The sequence below is a fragment of the Acomys russatus genome, chromosome 19 (assembly GCF_903995435.1).
Source record: "Acomys russatus chromosome 19, mAcoRus1.1, whole genome shotgun sequence".
Classification (NCBI taxonomy): Eukaryota; Metazoa; Chordata; class Mammalia; order Rodentia; family Muridae; genus Acomys; species Acomys russatus.
The window spans coordinates 11,274,868-11,296,132 of NC_067155.1; the positions used below are offsets into that span (position 1 = coordinate 11,274,868).

General features: G+C 52.8%; 1 protein-coding gene across 1 annotated transcript in view; it reads right to left on the reverse strand.

Annotated features, from left to right (window-relative positions):
• Nucleotides 1–4,925: 4,925 nt before the first annotated feature.
• Bicra (BRD4 interacting chromatin remodeling complex associated protein) overlaps nt 4,926–21,265 on the reverse strand; it is a 77,655-nt gene continuing 61,315 nt past the window's right edge. The window contains exons 8-15 of the mRNA XM_051162443.1: nt 13,327–13,968; nt 12,995–13,169; nt 12,658–12,767; nt 10,657–10,715; nt 9,554–9,702; nt 9,271–9,365; nt 8,951–9,053; nt 4,926–6,572 (exon numbers count right to left, since the gene is read on the reverse strand). Coding sequence (XP_051018400.1) covers nt 5,461–6,572; nt 8,951–9,053; nt 9,271–9,365; nt 9,554–9,702; nt 10,657–10,715; nt 12,658–12,767; nt 12,995–13,169; nt 13,327–13,968 — 2,445 coding nt within the window. The 3' untranslated portion in view covers nt 4,926–5,460. The remainder of the gene's footprint in view (nt 6,573–8,950; nt 9,054–9,270; nt 9,366–9,553; nt 9,703–10,656; nt 10,716–12,657; nt 12,768–12,994; nt 13,170–13,326; nt 13,969–21,265) is intronic.

Below are 21,265 nucleotides of genomic sequence, written 5' to 3' on the forward strand. Positions count from 1 at the left end.
ACTCCTACCTACACTGTTCCAAGGAGGAAACAGAGCCTCAGGGAGACAGCCAGGATCACCAAGCCATAAAGCCCTCTAGCTGGAACGCCTCTTTCCCATCCTAGGTCTCAAGAGCTGAGGGGGAAAAGTCATCAGCCACCTGGAAGCAGTGAGCACCCCCCAAAAGCCAGACTGTGATCTCTGTAGCCCCTCAATACTCCCATGAGCCTTTGAGTCACTGTAGAGTCTGGGCTGCTGAGCCTCCTGGTGATCTCTAACAGTCTCTCCCCTCGCTCTGTAAGTAGATGCTTATTATTTTAGTGGCCTCAAAGAACCGGCTTTTGGTCAGACTGGAGTCTCTAAATGTCATTTCTCGCCGAAAGAATCCAGGGCTCCCTAGAGAAACAGCTATCCCAGAGATGGACAATGGGAAGGAACAAGCCGATCTGGATCAGCTCAAAGACCACCAGGGATGCACGTCTGGGTGCTACGTGCATGCCCTGGGAGCGCAGAAAAGAGTGTTGGATCCCATGCACTGAAGCAACAGATGGTTGTGAGCCGCCGTGTGGGTACCGGGAATCGAACCTGGGTCTTCTGGGAAAGCAGACGGTGCTGAGTCTGACCTATATATCTCATCCATCACCACTACCCCCCTTTAAAAAAAAAAAAAAAAAAAAAAAAAAAAAAAAGGTTCTCACTATGTATCTCTGGCTGGCCTGGAACTATACAGGCCAGACTGGCCTTAGACTCAGAGATCTGCCTGCCTCTGCCTCCTACGTCTTAGGATTCAGGGACTGTGCCACTATATCTGGCTCAAAGATGGGACAATCTAAGCCTCGAAAAACAAAACAAAAACCCCTCCGAATCAAAACATTAAGCCCATAAAATCATATTGGCAAAAAAGGGAGACGGAAGAGTAAAAAAGAAAATGATTTGGAGAAAAGAGGTGAGAAGGCATAGGCGGATGTAAGAACCCGTTACATCGATGCAGAGTGAGCCCCCCTCCACCCGCCGGGAGTGTCCCAGACAGGAAGGCAGCTGAGGGACATCTCCAAAAGGACGCTTTAGGGGCAGCTGAAGGGTCTACAGGAAGAGGCTCCTGAATGGCAGGACAGAGCGAGGAGGGCAGAGATGGGTGTGGAGGGTAGAAGGCCGCATTGAAGACGGAGTCTTCGAAGGTGAGGAAGGCGGGGGAGGGGGCTGGGAGAACTGGAGGTGCGCTAGAGGGATTGCGGGGGGGGGCGCGACAGGAGGACTAAGGAGAGGCTGAGGAGACCTGATGCGGCTGGGGAAAGTCGTGGAGAATGGAGGAGCGGAGGTCCCAGAGGAAGAATGTGGGAACTGGAAGGGACTGGGAAGGACAGGGCACAGGCTGTTACAGGAGCAGGGGTGAGGACTGGAATTTGGGGAGCACTCACCAGGGATCCGGGAAGCGCAGAGCAAGCAGCCTGAGCCCTGTGCGGTCCGTAGCGGAGTGAGCCGGGTGGGGCAGCGCAGGAGGAGCGCTGGGCAGGGCGGGCCCGGGTCCCCTGTCCCAGGCCGGGCCGACCTCGGGCGCCCCCTGGCGGGCACTGTGAAGAGGCTCCCAGGCTGGCTCGTGCTGTCGTCCCTAGTTGGAACTGAGTCCAGTTGGTCCGCCAGCTTTTGGCTCCCTTGAGCAAAAGAGTGGACAGCAGCGGCTGCAGCGGGTCTACCAATAATTTATCCCGCCATAGTGGTGCATGTTTATACTTCCAACACCAGTGAGACCGACGCATGATGGCAAGTTTGAAGTCAGCCTGGACTATCTGTCAGGATCCTGTCTCAAAAAATCATTGTTAGCCAAGCGGTGGTGGCGCACACCTTGAGTGCCAGCACTCGGGAGGCAGAGGCAGGTGGATCCCTGTGAGTTGGAAGCCAGCCTGATCTACAAATTGAGTCCAAGACAGCCAAGGCTACACAGAAAAACTCTGTCTTGAAAAACAAAAAAATAAAAAATCGTTAATAGCCCTGCGTAGTGGTGAACGCTTGTAATCTCAGCACTCAGGGAGGCAGAGGCAGGCGGATCGTTGTGAGTTCAAGGCCAGCCTGGTCTACAAATCGAGTCCAAGACAGTCAAGGCTACACAAAGAAACCCTGTCTCGGAGGAAAAAAAAATAATTGTTGACAACAGTAATTAAAAAATCTAAGTGCATGGACCAAGTGATGTGGCACACGCTTTTAAATGAGTTTTAAATGAGTTTTAATGAGTCTATGAGTTTGAAGCCAGTCTGATCTACATAGTGAAGTCCAGGCCAGTCGAAGCTATATAGTGAGACCCTGTGTAAAAAAAAAAAAAAAAAAGAGGAGGAAGAAGAAACTATCTTAAGGAGTGCCCTTCTAGGATGCATAAAAGTCCCATCCCTAGCACGGAACACACCCAGCATGGTGGTGCACACTTGTTCTCTCAGCATTGGCTCACACTTAAATACATGCTGCAGGAGTTTGAATGAAAACGGCGCTCATAGGCTCATAGGGACTGGCATTATCAGGAGGAGTGTTCTTGTTGGCATAGGTATGGCTCTGGGGTAGGAAGTGTGTCAAGGGGCGGGCTCTGAATTGTCAAATGCGTAAGCCAGGTCCCAGCTCTCTCTCTTCCTGCTGCCCACAGACCTGGATGTGGGACCTCTTAGTTTCCTTTCCGGAACCTCCGGAACCACATCTGCCCGTGCATACCTCCACGCTTCCTGCCATGACGTTAATGGACCAGACCCCCGAACTGTAAACCAGCCCCAGTGAAATGCCTTTCTTTATAAGAGCTGCCATGGGCACGGGTGTCTCTTCACAGCAATAGAAACCCCCAACCGTTACATGTGGCTTAATTCATTTTGGCTTTCTAAACAGGGTCTTGCAAAGTGGCCCAAATTAGCCTCAAGATCCTCCTGTCTCAGCCTCCCACATGATGGGATTACAGCTGTACACTAGCAAGCAAATAGTTGTTTTTCTGAAAATGCCACCTTCCCACAATGCCAGGTACCGACCACAAGCATGCCATCTGGTTGGGTTGTCACCCAGCTATTTTTGTATGTTACTTTTTTCTCCCCTCTGAGACAGGGTTGGTGTAATCTTGGCTGTCCTGGAGTCGCTTTGTGGAACAGGTTAGCCTTGAACTCACAGCCATCTGCCTGCCTCTGCCTCCCTGAGTGCTGGGATCAAAGGCACACCCCACCGAAGCCTGGCTTGTTACTGTTATTTTTGCATGTGGTTTGTACGCATGTGTGTGCCTGTGGGCATGTGCAGAAGACAGAAGAAGGCATATATCCTCTACCAATCCCCAGGTTATGTGCCCGTATCACCTCAGTGCTGCTGGGGTAAGGGGTTTGAGGCAACACGGCTTTTATGTGAGAGCGCAGGCCTTTCGTTTGCACAGTACAAACTCTCACCCACAGAATCATGTCCGCAGCCCTTGTTTTGTTTGAGACAGGGTCTCACGCAGATCAGGATCGACTAGAACTCACTACATAGCGGATGACCTTAAACTCGAGGTCCTCTGGTGCCTCTCTCCAGAGTGCTGGGGTGACAAGTGTGTACTACCATGTCCACTTTATGAGACGTTGCCGATGGAACCCGTGGCCTCCTGCATCCTAGTCAAGATTTCCTTCTTCTAGTTTTATGGACTTATTTACATTTTTAAAGATTTATTTTTATGTGTATGGGTGTTTGATCTGCGTATGTGTTCCATGTGCATGCATTACCCCCAAAGACCAGAAGAGGGCGCCAGATGCCCTGGGATTAGAGTTACAAATGGTTGCGAGCCACTATTGTGGGTGCTAGGAATCAAACCCAGGACCTCTACGAGAGCAGCCAGTGCTAATTGCTGAGCCATCTCTCCAGCTCCTTTTTATTTTCACTTTGATACAGGATCTCATATAGGCCAGGCTGATCTCGCTCTCCCCAAGTAGGTTGCAAGAAACGTTGAATTCCTGCTTTTATACCACCACAACTCTAAAGCATCTTTAAGATTTGTTCCACTTATCTGTCTATGGTGTGCCCATGTGAGTTTATATGACATGTGTGCAGGAACCCAAAGGAGACCAGAGGAGGGTGTCCTACCCCTGGAACTGGAGTTACAGGGAGTTGGTAGCAGCCGTGTGGGCGCTGGGGACCAGTCCTGGTCCCCTACAGGAGGAGTAAAGCCACTGAGCCACCTCTGTAGCCCCACAGATGTCGCAGAACAGCAACATGTCTAAAACGTGGTACTGCATGAATGGTTGAGAATACTGACCCTGCATTGCCAGAGTCCCAACGCCACATGTCCCCAAGTAATGGTTCGGAGCATATTTTCAAGCAAAGCCCACTGTACATAACTGGGTATAGTAAGAACTGACAGCGTTGGTTTCGGGGACTTCCAAACGGCCTCCTAATGAAACAAATAAACAAACCCCCTCACGTTTATTTGCGTGTGGGCCTATGTGTCACCGCATGTATGTAGTGATCACAGAACAACTTGAGAAGGTTCTTTCCTGGGCGCAATCAGATTTGGGTCATGAAAAATGCCGCATCTACTGAGCCATCTTACTGGCCGCGCGGGGTTTTTAAGACCATGGCTTAGGATCCAGTGGACACTCACGCAACATAGGAAATTCTTCTCTACCGGCTTTGTCCCAACCCACCAACACTACTCCCAAAATAAAACACCCAAGAGCAACAGGGGCCAGAGGGGGCCTGAGTACAGTTTTAAAAAAAAGGATTGGCTTTTAATTTACAAGAGTTCTAGATGTACAGAATTCTCCCTTTAAAAAAATCGTTATACACAATAAATACAGTACAAAAAAATCTTTATCTTACAGTACTAGTTTTGTCTTCGGGATTTTAAAACGTGGCATGGTAGGCTGAGGGCAAGAAGAATACAGGGAAGACGGCTTGGGAGAAGAAAGGAAGACCCCGTGTCTTGTTCCTCTGGGGGGAGGGTGGGGGTAGTAGGGATCTCTCGCTCTCTCGTGCACGCACACATACAGGATGACTCAAGCGAGTGCACGTATGGATGGGACGCAGGTACTTTGAGACACTGACTTGAATCCTTGCTTCCTAATTTTCCAGGCTCTGTGGGCAACCAGAAGAGAGCCGGGCCTGTCTGAAGGTCTCTCCCAGCTGTGAGCGCCCAGGATAGCGAGTGATCCATGAAGCCAATCAGACAAGACCCGGTATTCAGATGTTACCAGTGTGTCAACCCAGTAGCCCAGTCCTGGGCAACACTCGTATGTATCATACCCCTGTCCTGTCCTGTGCCAGGGGGACACTGTACATTACGGCTACCTTGTCTAGAAAACCCACGCCCCATCCCAAATCTCTAGCCAACGTGGAAGCAGGAAGGTGGGGAGGCCTTTGTGACTCAAATAACTTAGGCAAGAATTGTCAGGGGAACTGGGTTAGCGCCCCTTAGAGGTGGAGGTGGGCTGCCAGGCTGCTCCCCTGGAAGTGGGGTTGGGGGCACCTGACAGAGGCCACAGGAGCAGCCCAGTGTTATCTGTTCAACGTCCTGGCGCCGAGGCCACCATTGTGACTGGAGGGGGGGAGGGCATCGGGCCTGTGCAGGGGTGCTGGGGATGTGGGGGTTCCGGGCGTGGGCCCTGTATGGGGGTATGGGGCTGCGGGTGTCCGGCCGGGGGCCTGCTGCAGGTTAAGGATGCTGTCGATGGCGCTCTGCAAATGCTCAGTGAGTGTATCGTCCTGTGGGCTATCACTGGAGAAGCTGGCCTGGTCCACGTCCGGGGATTCGGACTTGCGTCTTTTGGGTGGGGGTAGCACGGGTGCTTCCCAAACGGGTTCGGTGGCACCCTGGCTGGTGGCAGAAGCTGGGGTTTCTGGGGGTTGTGGGCCGCCCTTCAGAACACGCTGATACAGTTCGTCCTCCACCGCTGCAAGCTCTCGGATCAGCCCGCTGGTGGCCTCATCCACCTTGGCGGGCAATGGAGTGGGGCTGCCTGCACCCCGCGGCCGTCCCTGTGCCCCCTCGGCTGTCCCCGGATCGCCAACGTTCTCACGGTAGGTCTTGCGTAGTGGTAGACGTGGGCAGGACGTGGGCATTGTGGGTTTGCGGGCTGCGGGTGGAGGATGGTCCAGAGTGCCGTTCATCTGTGCCTGTGTGGCAGGTGGGGGTGGGGGCGGAGCTGGGCGAGGCGGAGGCTCCGCCCCTTTTGCAGGGGCAGGTGCAGGCAAGGGCTGGTGCACGGGATCCAGTGCCGTGTTGTGCACAACCTTGCTGAGTCCTGCCTCCTGCTTGATCTTGAGTTTGAGGCCGATGCGGCTCCGGGCCTCGTAGGTCTTGATGGGCGGCCGGTTACGGGAGGGCATGGGGCCATCCTCATCAGCGTCCAGGGATGAGGCGGCAGAGGATGAGGATGAGGATGAAGAAGTTGACGACAAGGAGGATGATGCCCTGGCCCAGGTCACTGAAGGGGAGCCGCCAGCCCCGCCATGCCGGATCACTAGCTTGGTGGGCAGGTGAGGAGGGGGCTGGGCAGATGTTCCGGATGTGGAAGATGAGGATGAGGGGCCATGGCTGGGGAGCCGGTGACCCTCGGAAGACACTGGGGTGGGGAAGCCGAGGGAGCGGGAGGAAGACACGTACTCATCTGTAGAGTTGGAACAAAGAAAATCCACCCGGTTAGTAGCTAAGATGAGAGCGATAAAGGTCCAGGGTGAGTCTAAACCAGCAGCAGTTCTCAACCTGTGGGTTGCAACCTCTTTGGGGATGAAACAACCCTTTCACAGGAGTTACACATCAAATATTCTGCAAATTTACATTACAACACATAACAGTAGCAAAATTAATAAGAGTTATTAAGTTGCAACAAAAATAACTGTATAGTTGGGGCTTAAGGGGCCAGGAGAACCACTGACCTAGACTGCGCAGGTCCCTGAGTCATTCTGCAGTGACTTATCTGCATGCACACTCCCTTAGTAATGACCCCCAAGCACTCCCCAAAGCTTCGCTGCCCTACCCAGGTTACCCGTGTGTGAAATGAACAGAAAGAATTTAAAGCAAAAAGTGCAGTCCCCAGGCAGGGTGTAGTGGCCTACATCTGTCATTCTGGCTATTCAGCTAAGGGGGAGGACCTGGAGTGCAAAGGCCAGCCTGGCACTTAGGAACTTAGGCACTTATCTCTAGGAAATGAAATGAAAAACAAAACCAAACAGGGTGTGGTTTAGCAGAGGAACTCCTGCCTAGAATCCCCCAGTGAGGGACTGGGGTGTGATTCAGTGGTAGAGCCCCTGCCTAGAATCCCCCCAGTGAGGGGCTGGGGGCGTGGCTCAGTGGTAGAGCCCCTGCCTAGAATCCCACAGTGAGGGGCTGGGGGCGTGGCTCAGTGGTAGAGCCCCTGCCTAGAATCCCCCAGTGAGGGGCTGGGGGCGTGGCTCAGTGGTAGAGCCCCTGCCTACAATCCCCCAGGGAGGGCTGGGGGTGTGGCTCAGTGGTAGAGCTCCTGCCTAGAATCCCCCAGTGAGGGGCTGGGGGCGTGGCTCAGTGGTAGAGCCCCTGCCTAGAATCCCCAGTGAGGGGCTGGGGGCGTGGCTCAGTGGTAGAGCCCCTGCCTAGAATCCCCCAGTGAGGGGCTGGGGGCGTGGCTCAGTGGTAGAGCCCCTGCCTAGAATCCCCAGTGAGGGGCTGGGGGCGTGGCTCAGTGGTAGAGCCCCTGCCTAGAATCCCCCAGTGAGGGGCTGGGGGCGTGGCTCAGTGGTAGAGCCCCTGCCTAGATTCCCCCAGTGAGGGGCTGGGGGCGTGGCTCAGTGGTAGAGCTCCTGCCTAGACTCTCTCAGTGAGGAGTTGGAGGTGTGGCTTAGCAGTACAGCCACAGCCTCACACCTCAAAAATCAACAAGTGCTCCCAGATTATTTCCTTGTTTTCTGATGCACTAGACATGTGCTCCATAGAAGGCACGCCTACAGCCCCTGGCAGGCTGTTTGTTCATAGCTCTGACTTATCTCATGTTGCCTATTGGACTTGTTATAGAAATCCTTGTGTATGATCACAGGGACCTTTCCCAGAACCACTGGGGACACTCAGAAGACACATGTAGGTAGGTATCACATCACCTTCCTAGTGACAGAAAGCTCAAGAACATACCCTCAAAGGACTCAGGAGGCTTATACACTAGTGTCCTGACTCCAGTGCTAGCTAGGGCAGAGGGAAGCAGAATGGTATTTCGTTTTGTTTTGCTTTTTAAATAGAATAATAGTGCTTGGAGCTAAATGTGGGAGAAGGTTTAAGGGGTATTTTGGAAAAGCCAGGGGCTGGAGAGTGGCTCTGTGATTTCCTTGTAAGATGTTTGTGACAGCCAGGCGTGGTGACCCACCTTTAATCCCAACACTTGGGAGGCAGAGGCAGGCGGATCGCTGTGAGTTGAGGCCAGCCTGGTCTACAAAGCAAGTCCAGGACAGCCAAGGCTACACAGAGAAACCCTGTCTCGAAAAACCAAAGCCAAAACAACAACAACAACAACAAAACAAACAAACCACCCCAAAACCCCAAACCCAAAAAGCTTAAAGTGCAACAAGTCAGGGGGAAGGCTCATTCGTAGGATGCACACAGAGTGGGTGTGGCAGGAACCTTATTTGTGCCTCAGCCCCGCCTCTTCTCTTTTGCTTTTGCATCAGGCTGAGGCTGGTAGAAAAGCCCTTCTTCATTCTAGGGTGCAGGGTGGCAACTCACAGGGAGCTACAGCGAGGGAGGCAGGGAGGGCTCACGCTCCCCCTGGTGGCTAAGAAAGGTAAGGCCACTCAACACAGTCCCTGGTGTTCAGGGTTTGGTATTTTGTAAACCAGGCCGGGCTCAAAACTCATAGATTTCACACTGCCTCTGCCTACCCTGTGCACCACCACCACAGCAGGCTGCTTGCTGGAAATCTCAGCAGCGGATAGGTGGGAGACACCTCCCCCTCCCTCCTCTCTCACCAGACTCCTGCCCCTCCCTCCCCCCTCACCAGGCTCCTCCCCCTCCCTCTCCCCTCACCAGGCTTCTCCTTGGCAAGCTGCTTATCCAAGGCAAGGGTGGTCTTTTCCTCCTGAATGAACATCCGGTCGATCATGACCATCTCGGCGGAAGGACTGACTCTCTGTAGTGGGTTCATGTAAAGGACACATGAGAAAAGCAAACCGGGGAGGAGAGGATGCTGGCAGGCTGTGACTGGTCAGGCTCCGACCATCTGCCACCTTTCCATCCTCCCTCCCAGCTAAGGACAGACCCTCTCCCCAACCCCACCCCACCCCTACCCAGAACCAGACAAGGTAAGTTCACAGCAGGGTTGGGACTCCAACGCTTGAGAATCCTACCCGGGACTCTTCTAGAAGCAAAAGCCGGTATTTATTGAGCATGGCCTGGGTGCGTTTGAGCAGCTGCGTGGAAACAGTCTCAAATTCTTCGTCCACTGAGGAAAGAAAACCCACACGGGGAAAGGAGATGGGGTGGGCAATGAGCAGACGACACAGGGCGCCTACGGCCGACTGTGGCCAAGTGGGAGGTGCTCAGACCACTGCATGCTCTGAATACCGAGGGCTGGTGGCTGAGCTGAGGGCACTTGGGGACATAGTGGGAGAGCAGTGGGAGAGGCCTCACCTTTGTGGTAGTCGTTGGGGGAGGGGAGGGCGCCTTGGTAGACATGGTAGGGCAGGAGGCGATGGAGGGCATCCTCGAAGGAGGGGAAGGCTGTCTTGTAATCGGGGTGCAGGACAGAGCCCTGATGTTTGTGCAGATGCTCCAGGAAGCTGGGGGTGGGGTTAGACCACACACACAGAGCTGGGGGTGAGGGCCAGAGAAACCCAACGCCACAGAAGTAGCTCCCTGCGTTCCACTTGCCTCATGGCTTCCCTGGCCATGGACCAAAGTTAACAGGTAACATAAGAAGGAAGAGAAGCCCGGGAAAGTGAGGGGACATCACTCCTGCTCGGAGCATCCAAAGGAGAAAGGGAGGGGCCGGGAACATTAAGGTCCATGCTATTCTGTCTCCTACCACCAGGGGGCAGGACCTCTCCACTGCCTCTGGCCCAAGAAAGTGTGTACGGGTGGGGTTGCCTAGGACCGGGTTAGGTTTTAAGTGTCCGCTCTGTTTCTCAGTTGTGGTTTTCTACAGAATCCCTACTACAGTAGGCTGGGTTTCCCCATCACATGATCATGTTCCTCATCAGACAAGCCGGCTGTCCCCATGGGGCAGCTTTTCTTACATTGCTTATTTGCTCTGGTCTCTGCAAGTGCACAGTGAGCACGGAGCAAACACTTGGGTCGGGAGAGAACAAGGAAGTACCACTTACTCCTCCGAGTGCTCAAACAGCCTGCCTACCCTCACCCAAGGGATGGCCATCTCATCCCCTGTTCAATTTACACGGGTCCCTCAATACACTGTCACCCATCTCCCCTGACCCTCAAACTTGTGTGCGCTTAACTCACAGGCCTACCTGGACACCCCTGGGTTCTATTCACCCCTTCATTTTTCCACCTTGCTCTTCCCCACCACACCTAATGAGCTGAAGAAACAGTGGCACCCCCAATATGAAACTGTAGCTGGCTCTTGAGGCCAGCAGCCTGCCAGTGTCCTCAGTTGACCTCACTTCCACCGCTCCATAGACAGAAGGGAAACTGAGGGTCAGGAGGGAATGCACACAATTGTGGAGCGCTGGAGCCAGCACCCTGTGGCGTGGCGGGGGCAGGTGGCTGTCACTCACCAGGCTTCTTTGCTGGGCTGCAGCATGGGCTGTTTCTTCAGGCTACACAACTTGTCATACTGTGGAAGGAGGGAAGGTGAGTGACAGGTGGGTGCCGCAAGGGGAAGTCTTCTCTGCCTCCTCAGCCTATGTCCTCCCCCCAGCCAAGGACACAGTCGGGAAAGGGAGCTGGTCCCAGCTACAGCAGCCCTGCCCATCAGGAGAAACCAGGCGAGGGAAACCAGGGGTGGTGGCATATGCTTATGACACTGATGCCTGGCCTTTGAGGGATTATCTTGATTAACTGAAGGCCCACCAAAGGCTGGGCAGCACCATTCCTAACAAGGTGGTCTTAAGCTTTGGAAGAAAGCTGGCTGAACACAAAAAGAAGCCAATGAATGATCAAGCCAGTAAGCAGCATTCCCCCATGCTCTCTGCTTCACTTCCTGTCCTGGCTTCCCTCAGTGATGAACTATGACCTGGAAGTAATAAGGCAAATAAACCCCATTCCTCCCCTAAGCTGCTTTTGGTATAATCTAAAACCTTGGTTTTTGAGACAGGGTTTCTCTGTGTAGCCCTGACTGTCCTGGAACTTGTTCTGTAGTCCAGGCTGGCCTTGAACTCACAGAGCTTCATCTGCCTTTGCCGTCCAAGTGCTGGGATCAAAGGTGTGCGCCACCACTGCCCAGCTGGTTACAGTCTTATGATTGTAGCGACAGATGGCAAAGGGGACAGCACAAAAACCCAGCCCTTGGGAAACACAGGCAGGAGTTGAAGGACAGCCTTGGACACAGAGACACCCCATTACCTGGCTCTGGCCTCCATCTAAAAGAAACCAAAGAAGGGAGAGGGTGGATGTCTAAGAGTTCAAGGCCAGTCTTGGATAAAGATCCCATTTCAAAAAACCAAAGAGGGAGCTAGGTGGTGGCTATGAGTTCAAGGCCAGCCTGGTTTATATAGTGAATTCCAGGCCAGTCAGGGCTACAAAGTAAGACCCTGCCTCAAACAGAGAGGGAAGAAAGAAAAGAAAAAGGAAGGAAGGAAGGAAGGAAGGAAGGAGTGAGGGGAGGGAAAAGAAAGAAGGACATAAAACAAATGTCCTTGGCAGATGTGGCCTAGGCTGTGGGAGAAGAGTGTTAACAAGAGGTCTAGCTGGGTGTGGTGGCGCACACCTTTAATCCCAGCACTCGGGAGGCAGAGGCAGGCGGATCGATATGAGTTCAAGGCCAGCCTGGTCTACAAAGTGAGTCTAGGAGACCCAGGGCTACACAGAGAAACCCTGTCTCAAAAAAACCAAAACCAAAACCAAAAAACAAAAAACAAACAAAAACAAGTAGGTCTAAGTCCTTGGGGCCCCCACCTGTGTCCACTCTGTGCCAGCCTAGGCCAAGTCCCGTCTGTTGGCCTTTGAATTTCACCATAATTAAATTCTTCCTCATCTCCTCTCTCCCTATAATGAGTCTAATTTTGATATACTTAGTTTGACATAACTGGTCTGTCTAAACTTCTTTACTATGCCAAGGACCAAATGCTGGGGTTTGTGCAAGCCAGTGATCCACCCCTATCCATGAGCCACACCTCCAGCCCCTCACTGGGGGATTCTACCCAGGGGCTCTACCACTGAGCCACACCCCCAGCCCCTCACTGGGGGATTCTAGGCAGAGGCTCTACCACTGAGCCACACCCCCAGCCCCTCATAGGAAGATTCTACCCAGGGGCTCTACCGCTGAGCCACGCCCCCAGCCCCTCATAGGAAGATTCTAGGCAGGGGCTCTACCACTGAGCCACACCCCCAGCCCCTCACTGGGGAATTCTAGGCAGGGGCTCTACCACTGATCCATGGCCCTAGTCTACATCCCAACTGCTGTACTGGTGGTTCACTTCTGATCCTATAGAGATCCCCAACCCCTGCCCCTAGCTGGCTCTTTTCACCATCTTAACTGGCCCTGCCCAGTGCCCTGTGTTCGTCTCTCTCTCCCGCCGGCTTCCTCTTCGATTCCCAGTTGCTCCAAGGTTCTTTACCTGCATTGCTGGGGGCTTCCCTGGCCCGGACACAGCAGCTTTGGCCACACTCAGGGTTGGAAGATTGCTGGCAAAAGCTTTGTTTTCGGCAGGAAGTAGAGGAGGCAGGCCTGGGATGGGGTGAGGAACCGAGAGGACCCAGGGGTCACTAGCATGGAGGCCTTTCCTCCATTGTGAGGCCCCTTCCCACTCCACAGCTCTCCCACCAGTGCCTCATTCCTGAGGCTTGGGCAGTCTGACCTCCTTCCTCCACCTGGGGTGGGGTGACACCCTGGGCTCTGGTACACAGCAGTTCCACACAACTGCCTTGCCTGGGCAGGCTCCTCTCCCTCCTTACCTGTGGTGGCCAGAGGTGTGGAGGCTGGGGCATGGCTTGAGGCAGCAGGGGTCCCAGGTGGTGCCTGCCCGCTGACTAGCACAGTAGGACTGGCGAGGGGTGCCAGGGTGGTAGACGTCTGTGGGGTGGGGGTGGTGCCCCCAGCCTTACTCTGGAGAATGATCCCAGACGGCACCTGAGGAAGGGTGGGCGGTTGAGGGGTGGAACATGAAATCACAGTTGGGGCAGCCAGAGACATGAGGGAGGGGTGTGGACACATAGTAGGCAGGGCAGGGCAGGGTAAGGGGTCAGTCTGGGGATGTGGGGCATTAGGTGTTCCTGCTGATGGTTACCTGATGGAATCTTTCCAGAAGTGCTTTCGGTTGGGGCAGTGCTGGGAAGGGGGCGGTTACCATCTGGAAGGTCCGAGGTGGTGGTGGTGGTGGAGGGGGCGCTGTGGGCTCAGGGACCATGTGGAGGGCTGGTGGTGGAGTAGGGGACTTATGGAGCCCCTGGCCTGGTGGGAACTGGAGCTGGAAGTCGGGGGGTGTGGGGACTGGCAACCTGGCAGAAGGCTCAGAAGAGGAGGCCACAGTGGAGGGGGTGGAGGAGGGAGGGAGGTGAGGGGCTGGGGGCAGTGGGCCCTCAGGAGGTTGGGATGGGGGTCGCAGAGGTGGCTGGGGTGGGCCTGGGGCTGTGGGGGCTGGGGTGCCGGCTGGTGGTGGGGCACCCAGTTGATTCTGGATGACAAAGATGCCAGGTAGAGTCGGGGGACCCTGGGGTGGAGGGCAGGGGTGCAGGGTGGGCTCGGAGGGTGGGCAGGTCAAGCTCTGGGGCTGGGATGGAGGGCGAGAGTGGGGTCTTGAGGGTGGGCGGGAAGGGGGCCTGGCAGGGTGTGGGGAGGGCATGTGGGGACTGTCTCCCAGTGGGGCCTGGTGGGATAGTGATGGGGAAGAAGAGGGGCCAGGGGCTTTCACTGGAGCGGCTGCAGGGATCTGGGTAGAAGGAGGAGGCAGAGACAGAGACAGGCTCAGATCAGCCTCGGCTTCCACTTTCTGAAGACACTGTAAACCAGACACCCTTCACCCATCCCTCTACCATCCCCCCCGCAAAAGGCCCCATTCTTTGCCTACCCGAGTCCTGCCCTCGGCAGGTCCCCCACGGCAACCACCCATCTTTCTCAGCTCCCTAACTCACCTGGCCACCCCGTACCCTCTCCTACCCACACCTCTGTCCCCACATGCCTCCCCCCTCATCACACTCTACCCTCTCATCTCCCCTGTAATAGCCCATGTGCACCCCCCAAACCGGCAGACGAAGGCAAGCCCTGCAGGGTGTGCGGGTTGGTGGCAGCAGCAGAAGCAGTGGCAGGGACATTGGGGGGCGGGGGGATACCACAAGCTGCTGAGCAGGAGGCAAGAGGAGCACAGCACAGGGAGGTACCTGCATGACATTACAGAGATGCCACTCAGCACATGTAGCTGCTGCAAGGACAAAAGAGCCAAAGGAAGTGGCCAGCCATGGGAAATGGGTGTATGGGTGTGGGTGTCCTGGGCACTGCATGTAGGTCCGTGTGTGTGTGTGTGTGTGTGTGTGTGTGTGTGTGTGTGTGTGTGTGTCAGTTCCAGACAGTGCCTGAGCCATCAGCCACACTACCCAGCTTGTGTCCTGCCCCAGTGCACTGCCCTTCTACCTAAGCAGGCCTCAGCCAGTCTTCCCCCTGGGGACTGTCATCCTCAAGTCATGACCACAGGCAGCTCTGTGCAACCAGTGAGTGACAGCTGTATACCCAAGACTGATAGGGCCCCTTGGCACCTGATCTAGAGCATGCGCCTGGCCACCAGCACTGGCTACTGGGATGCCTCACAGTGTGGCTTGCTCTCACCTACTTCAGGGAGATGAGTGAATACAATTGACAGCTGGAGAGGCTGTTTGCCACCAAGGAGAGGCACAGTGGCCTCATATGACTCTCACCCTGATCACAGCCTCTCCCTCAAAACTACCCATTAGCAGGGAGCTCCCGGCCTAAGATGCAGGATCATGGGCTAGCAAGATGACCCAGCAGATAAAGACTTCCTGTCAAGTCTGATGACCTGAGTTTGATCCCCAGAACCCACATGGTAGGAAGAGAGAACCAACTCCCACAAGTTGTCTTCTGACCTCCATGCATGGTCTGTGGCATGCCACATGTCCAGACACATGCACATGGCACACACACAAAAGACCCAAGGCCAGCAAGGCCGAGGACTCCTCACGCCACACCCTCCTAATGCTGCAAATCTTTAATACAGCTCCTCATGCTGTGGTGAGCCCCAATCATCAAAATTATTTTTGATGTTACTTTGTAATTGTAATTTTGTTACTATTATGAATCGTAATTTAACTGTCTGATATGCAGGATATCGGGCAGACAATCCCTGTGAGAGGGTCAGTCCACCCCAAAGGGGTCGAGACCCATTGCTCTACACTGAGAGGCACCCTGCATCTCAGCACGACTGCCTGGGTCTTTGCATGTTGTCACTCACCCAGGCGTCGGGCCTCTAAGTATGGGACACTTTGAGCAATCCTTGCAGGCTTGGCATTGATTAACTTATGGCAACTAGGAAGCAAAATGCACCTAAAACAAACTAGACCAGGCAAGCAAGCAGTCTTGCCATCCCTACAGCGCTGCCAGCTCCAAGCAGAGGGCAGCGTAACAGCTCTGGGCTTGCCAATACAACAAAGGGGACTGTCCCCAGACAAGCCTGCAGAAGGCAGCTTGCTCTGGGGAGTTCAAAGCTTTATATCCTTGGAATAGGCCTCAGTTGGGAGCATCTGTCTGCTATGTACATAGACTTGGGTTCAGCCAAGTAGTGGTGGCGCACGCCTTTAATCTCAGCACTCGGGAGGCAGAGGCAGGCGGATCTCTGTGAGTTTGAGGCCAGGCTAGTCTACAGAGTGAGTTCCAGGACAACAAGGGCTTTAACAGAAAAACCCTGTCACAAAAAAACCCAAACCAAACCAAATAAACACAAAAAACAACAAACAAACAAACAAAAGACTTGGGTTCCATCCCCAGCACTGCATCAACCTAGCACAGCGGTTCAATGGCTGTGATCCCAGCACTTGGGAGCTCGAGACAGAAGGATCAAGAGTTCAAGGTCACCCTCAGCTAAACAAAACAAACCTTTAACTTAGTTGCTGCTTCTCACACACAATACAGAGCATTTGGATGGGGGTGGGGTGGGGGTAAGGGTGGGTATGGGGTCGGGCAGAAGTATCTCAGCAAAGCAGGGCAGGGCAGAGCTGTGCTTATATGTCCCTTAAGGATTTTTTTTTTTTTTAAATGTTTAGAGGTGTTTTGTCTGAATGAATGTCTAGCACACAGAGGCCTGAAGAGGGCGCTGGATCCCTTGGAACTGGATTGTTGTGAGGCCCCTTTAAGGCTTTTTTTTTTTTTTTTTAATTGGATTACTCAATCTTTCCACAAAAAATAAAATGTTACACTTAAATTTTTGTCTTTTCTTTTTTTGGTTTGTTGAGACAGGGTTTCTCTGTGTAGTCCTAGCTGTCCTGGAACTCGCTCTGTAGACCAAGCTGGACTCGAACTCACATAGATCCTGTCTTTGCCACCTGAGTGCTGAGATTGATGGTGTTGGCCACCACTTCCTGGCTGGAGAAATGGTTCAGCAGTTAAGAGTGCTTGCTTCGCCAGGCGTGGTGGCGCACACCTTTAATCCCAGCACTCGGGAGGCAGAGGCAGGCGGATCACTTTGAGTTCGAGGCCAGCCTGGTCTACAAAGAGAGTCCAGGACAGCCAAGGCTACACAGAGAACCCCTGTCTCAAAAGGCCAGTGCATAAACCACACGGACGTAAGCGGGATTGAGACTGTAAGTTGGTGGAAGAGTGTGTGCTTAGAGTGCACAAGACCCTGTGCTCTATGTCCAGCACTGGGGGACAGAGACAAAGAGACAGAGAGAGAGATATGGTGAAGGAAAACTGAAAGGCCAACCAGAGCTATGCAGCGAGTTCACAGTTAGCCCAGGCACCTTTGAGATTACTGTCTCAAAATAAAGAAGAAAAAGAGGGCTGGAGAGGTGGCTCAGCAGTCAAGAGCCTGGCTGTTCTTCCACTACACCTGGGTTCATGGTGGCTCACAACATCCTCCACTCTAGTTCCAGGGCATCTGACAGCATCTTCTGACCCCCTGGGTACCAGGTATGCATGGGTGCAGAGACATACACAGGGGCAAACACCCATACATTCAAAACAAATACATCCTGAAAGACAGACAGACAACCCCAGCCCTAGCTCACAGGGAGGTAAACCAGGGTATAATCAACCGAGCGGAAGGAGAGCAATTAGCTTCCCAACGCCTAGGAAAAGCCCAGTTCTTTCCACCACCCTAAATGTCTTTCCATGGAATGGCCACACGGGGGCGTGGGAGGGCTAAGTAAAGACTTTTGCCCACCAAATGTTTAAACTGGTTTATGAGCGCTGGGCTTAGCGTGTCCATAAGAAAATCTACAGAGCCGAGTTCAAATCCTGAGATCCCCACAGTGGGAAATGAGAACAGACTCCCTTGAGGTGTACTCTGACCTTCATACGTGTACTTTGGCACACATGCACCCGCTCATAAATACATACACACAGAGGGGAATGCAAAACTGAATCAAGCAGCAGTCCAGTGCACACACTGAACCTGGTAGCTCTGCTAACAGTATATTGTGGGTTTTTTGTTTGCTTGGTGTTGAGATGGGTATCACTGCATAACTAGCTTCTACCTTCCTGAGCCTCAGAGTGTTTCAATTACAGATAGACAACACTACATCTGGCTAACACAATGGTTAAAGTCAGAGAACTTGCTCCCCGGCGCTGTAACACTGCACTAACGTCTTAGGAATGTGGGGAAAGTGGGTAATAACGTACGAACCCAGTCTCCAAAGATCTAAGCAGGAAAAACAGAGTTGGTACTAAGAAAAAACAAAGATTAAAGAAAGACAGGGAAGACAGGCACACGCCTGTAATCCCAGAACTCAAGAGGCAGAGGCAGAGGAAGAGGCAGAGGCAGGAGGATCTCTGTGAGTTCAAGGCCAGCCTGGTCTACAGAGTGAGTTCCAGGCCAGCTAGAGCTACACAGAGAAAACCTGTCTGGGGGCAGTGGGAGGAGAAAGGCTGACAATGGCTGGCAAGGTGGCTAGGTGTTTAAGAGCACTGGCTATTCTTCCAGAGTACTAGGGTTTGATTCCCAGCACCCACATAACAGTTCACGATTGTTTCTCGTTCCGGGTGGGGGGGATCCGACACCCTCTTCTGGTCTCTGTGGGCACCAGGCATACAAGTGGTGGACATAAGTACATGCAAGTAAAATACCATACCCTTACACTTAAAATTTAAGTCTAGTAAAATAAACCACCCCCACCCACCTCACCTCCCTTTATCTAATCCCTACATAATCACCCCAAAAGTATTCTCCCCAGAAGCGATCATATGTCACTTACTAGACTAGGCAAAAAAGCAGGCTTCAACTCCCCCTGCCCCACAGCTGGTTCCTGCACTCATCTGGTGGGGGGAAGTCAACCACGGCTTGCTGTGACCTGTCCTTTGAACACCCACACAGGCTGAGCTCAGAAGCAGATCCACCAGCCTCAACAAGCCTTCACAGGGCTGTAGCCCCACCTGGCACCTGTCTTATTTCTTGATTTGAAGAAAGAGTCTCATGTAGCCCAGGCTAGCCTGGAACTCGCTGTGTAGATCAGACTGGTCTTAAACTCAGAGCTCTGCCTGCCTCTGCCCTGTGGGTGCTGGGCTCCGAGGCTCGAGCCATGACTGCTGAGCCGCAGGGCCTGCAGGCTAACCTGGAACTCATTCTGAAAGTCCAGGATGACCTTGAACCTCTGTACAGGTCTTCCTGCCTCTGACTCCCAAGGCAGGCTTGCGGGTAGACGCTACCAACACTCAGTGGCCTGGCTCCTTTGGTAAAGAGAGCTGGCTCAATGGGCAAGAGCAGGGCTGCTCTTCAGAGGATGACCCACTATCAGGTGGGTCACAACTGTCGGTAACTCCAGCTCCGGGGAATCCAATGGTCCTCACCTGCGTGCACATACCCCACTGCAGTTACACTGTACACCCACAACAGCTGGAGGTCCTGGCCACACAGACACAAGTAAGCTCCTACTGTGTGGAGTACACATTAGTCATTGACTCAATGTAAGCCCTGCTCCCCACCCTCAATCTAGAGAGAAGAAATGTACTGTTCAAGTTTACATGGTGGGAAGTCTATATGTAAAACCATGGCTGTTCAAGGCCAAGCTCACACCGACTTTGCCAATCAATATATGATCTGTTTCAATTTCCACCTCTCCTCTGGCCCTTCCTATTAAAAAAAAAAAAAAATTAGGACTTATTTATTTTTATTATATGTGCACTGGCGTTTTGCTTGCATCTGTCTATGTGAGGGTGCCGGATCCCGTGGAACTAGAGTTACAGATGGCCATGTGGTTGCTGGAAATTGAACCCATGTCCTATGGAAGAACAGTCAGTGCTCTTAACTGCTGAGCCATCTCTCTAGCCCTGTCTTTTTCTTTTTAAAAGCAAGTTAACAATCCACCTCTCTAGAACAAATGTGCTACCTATGTGTTTACAACTCACACGAGGCTAAAGGCTCACTTTCCTCACACGTAAAGAGTATCCACAAATCAACAAGAAACTGACCAAGAATCCACATTTGAAAATGGCAAAGGATGGGCTGGAGAGACGACTCAGAGGTTAAGGGCCCTGCCTACTTTTCCAGAGGTCCTGAGTTCAATTCCCAGCAACCACATGGTGGCTCACAACCATCTATAATGTGATCTGGTGCCCTCTTCTGCCAACCAGGCACAGATGCAGGTAGATCATTGTATACATAGTAAATAAATAAGCCCAAAAAAAAAAAAAAAAAAAAAAGAAGAAGAAGAAGAAGAAAGAAAGAAAGAAAATGGCAAAGGATATAAACAATTTCATAAAAAAAAAATAGCTCTTAAAAACATCTGATTTCATTGAAAATGAAAAGAAACACAACTTAAAAAAAAAAAAATCAATTGAAGGTCTTTTTTTCCGCCCCCACCTGTCACACTGGCCAATTCAATACACAGGTACAAATTATACTTCTGCCAAAGCAAAATCAAGTGACAGTCCACAGAGGGCACCATTACAATATAAAGCCATACACCTTCAGACCCAGAAAACTCCACTTAAAGACCTTATTCTAAGATGTGTGTGACAGAACAGACTTGTATGCCCAGCAACTTGAGAAACAGGCAGAAGGACCACAAAGCAAAGGCTTACCAGGACACTTGACAAAACTCTATCTCAAAAGGAAAATGCTCAAGGGACTTGTGATATATCTCAATAGCAGGTGCTTGCCTATAGCCTACCAATGAGGGGCTGGGGTGTGGCTCAGTGGTGGAGCCCCTGTCTAGAATCCCCCAGTGAGGGGCTGGGGTGTGGCTCAGTGGTAGAGCCCCTGCCTAGACTCCCCCAGTGAGGGGCTGGGGGCATGGCTCAGTGGTAGAGCCCCTGCCTAGAATCCCACAGTGAGGGGCTGGGGGCGTGGCTCAGTGGTAGAGCCCCTGCCTAGAATCCCCAGCGAAGGGCTGGGGGCGTGGCTCAGTGGTAGAGCCCCTGCCTAGAATCCCCCAGTGAGGGGCTGGGGCGTGGCTCAGTGGTGGCAGAATGCCTACCTAGCATACACAAAGCTCTCAGTTCAAAGTCCAGATCACAAAATAATTCATCCTGAAAAAAAAATACCACACAAAGCTGTTATCCGTGGCTTTGTTCAGAACATGTAAAAAACCAGGAGTGAGTCTAGATGCCCACCAGCAAGGACTGGCTAAAGAAATAACAGTTTAAACAGAACAGTCCACTACACAGCCACATGAAAGAATGAAAAGCAGCCGCCAAGGTCAAGTTTAAACAACAGGCCCAGCTGTGAGCCTAGGTACAGCACGCCATCACCTTCTATACAACTAGAAGACAGAGCGTTCATGTGTGGCCACCCCGATGCCCACACTGAAAAGAAATGCAAGAGTTCTGTTCAGGAGTGGCTGAGGATTTTAGTATGGTGTTGTTGAGACTGCGTCTCATGTAGCCCAGGCCAGCCTCAAACTCCCTACATAGCCAAGGATGTCTCTTGAACCTCTGGTCCTCCTGAGCACTGGCTACAGGTCGGAGCCATCGGGTCTGACTTTTCGTTAAGTTTTGAAATGTGAAGGAGTTGTGTTACCCAATACAGACTCTCCCTGGGCTGGCCCTGATCTCAGACATGCACTGTA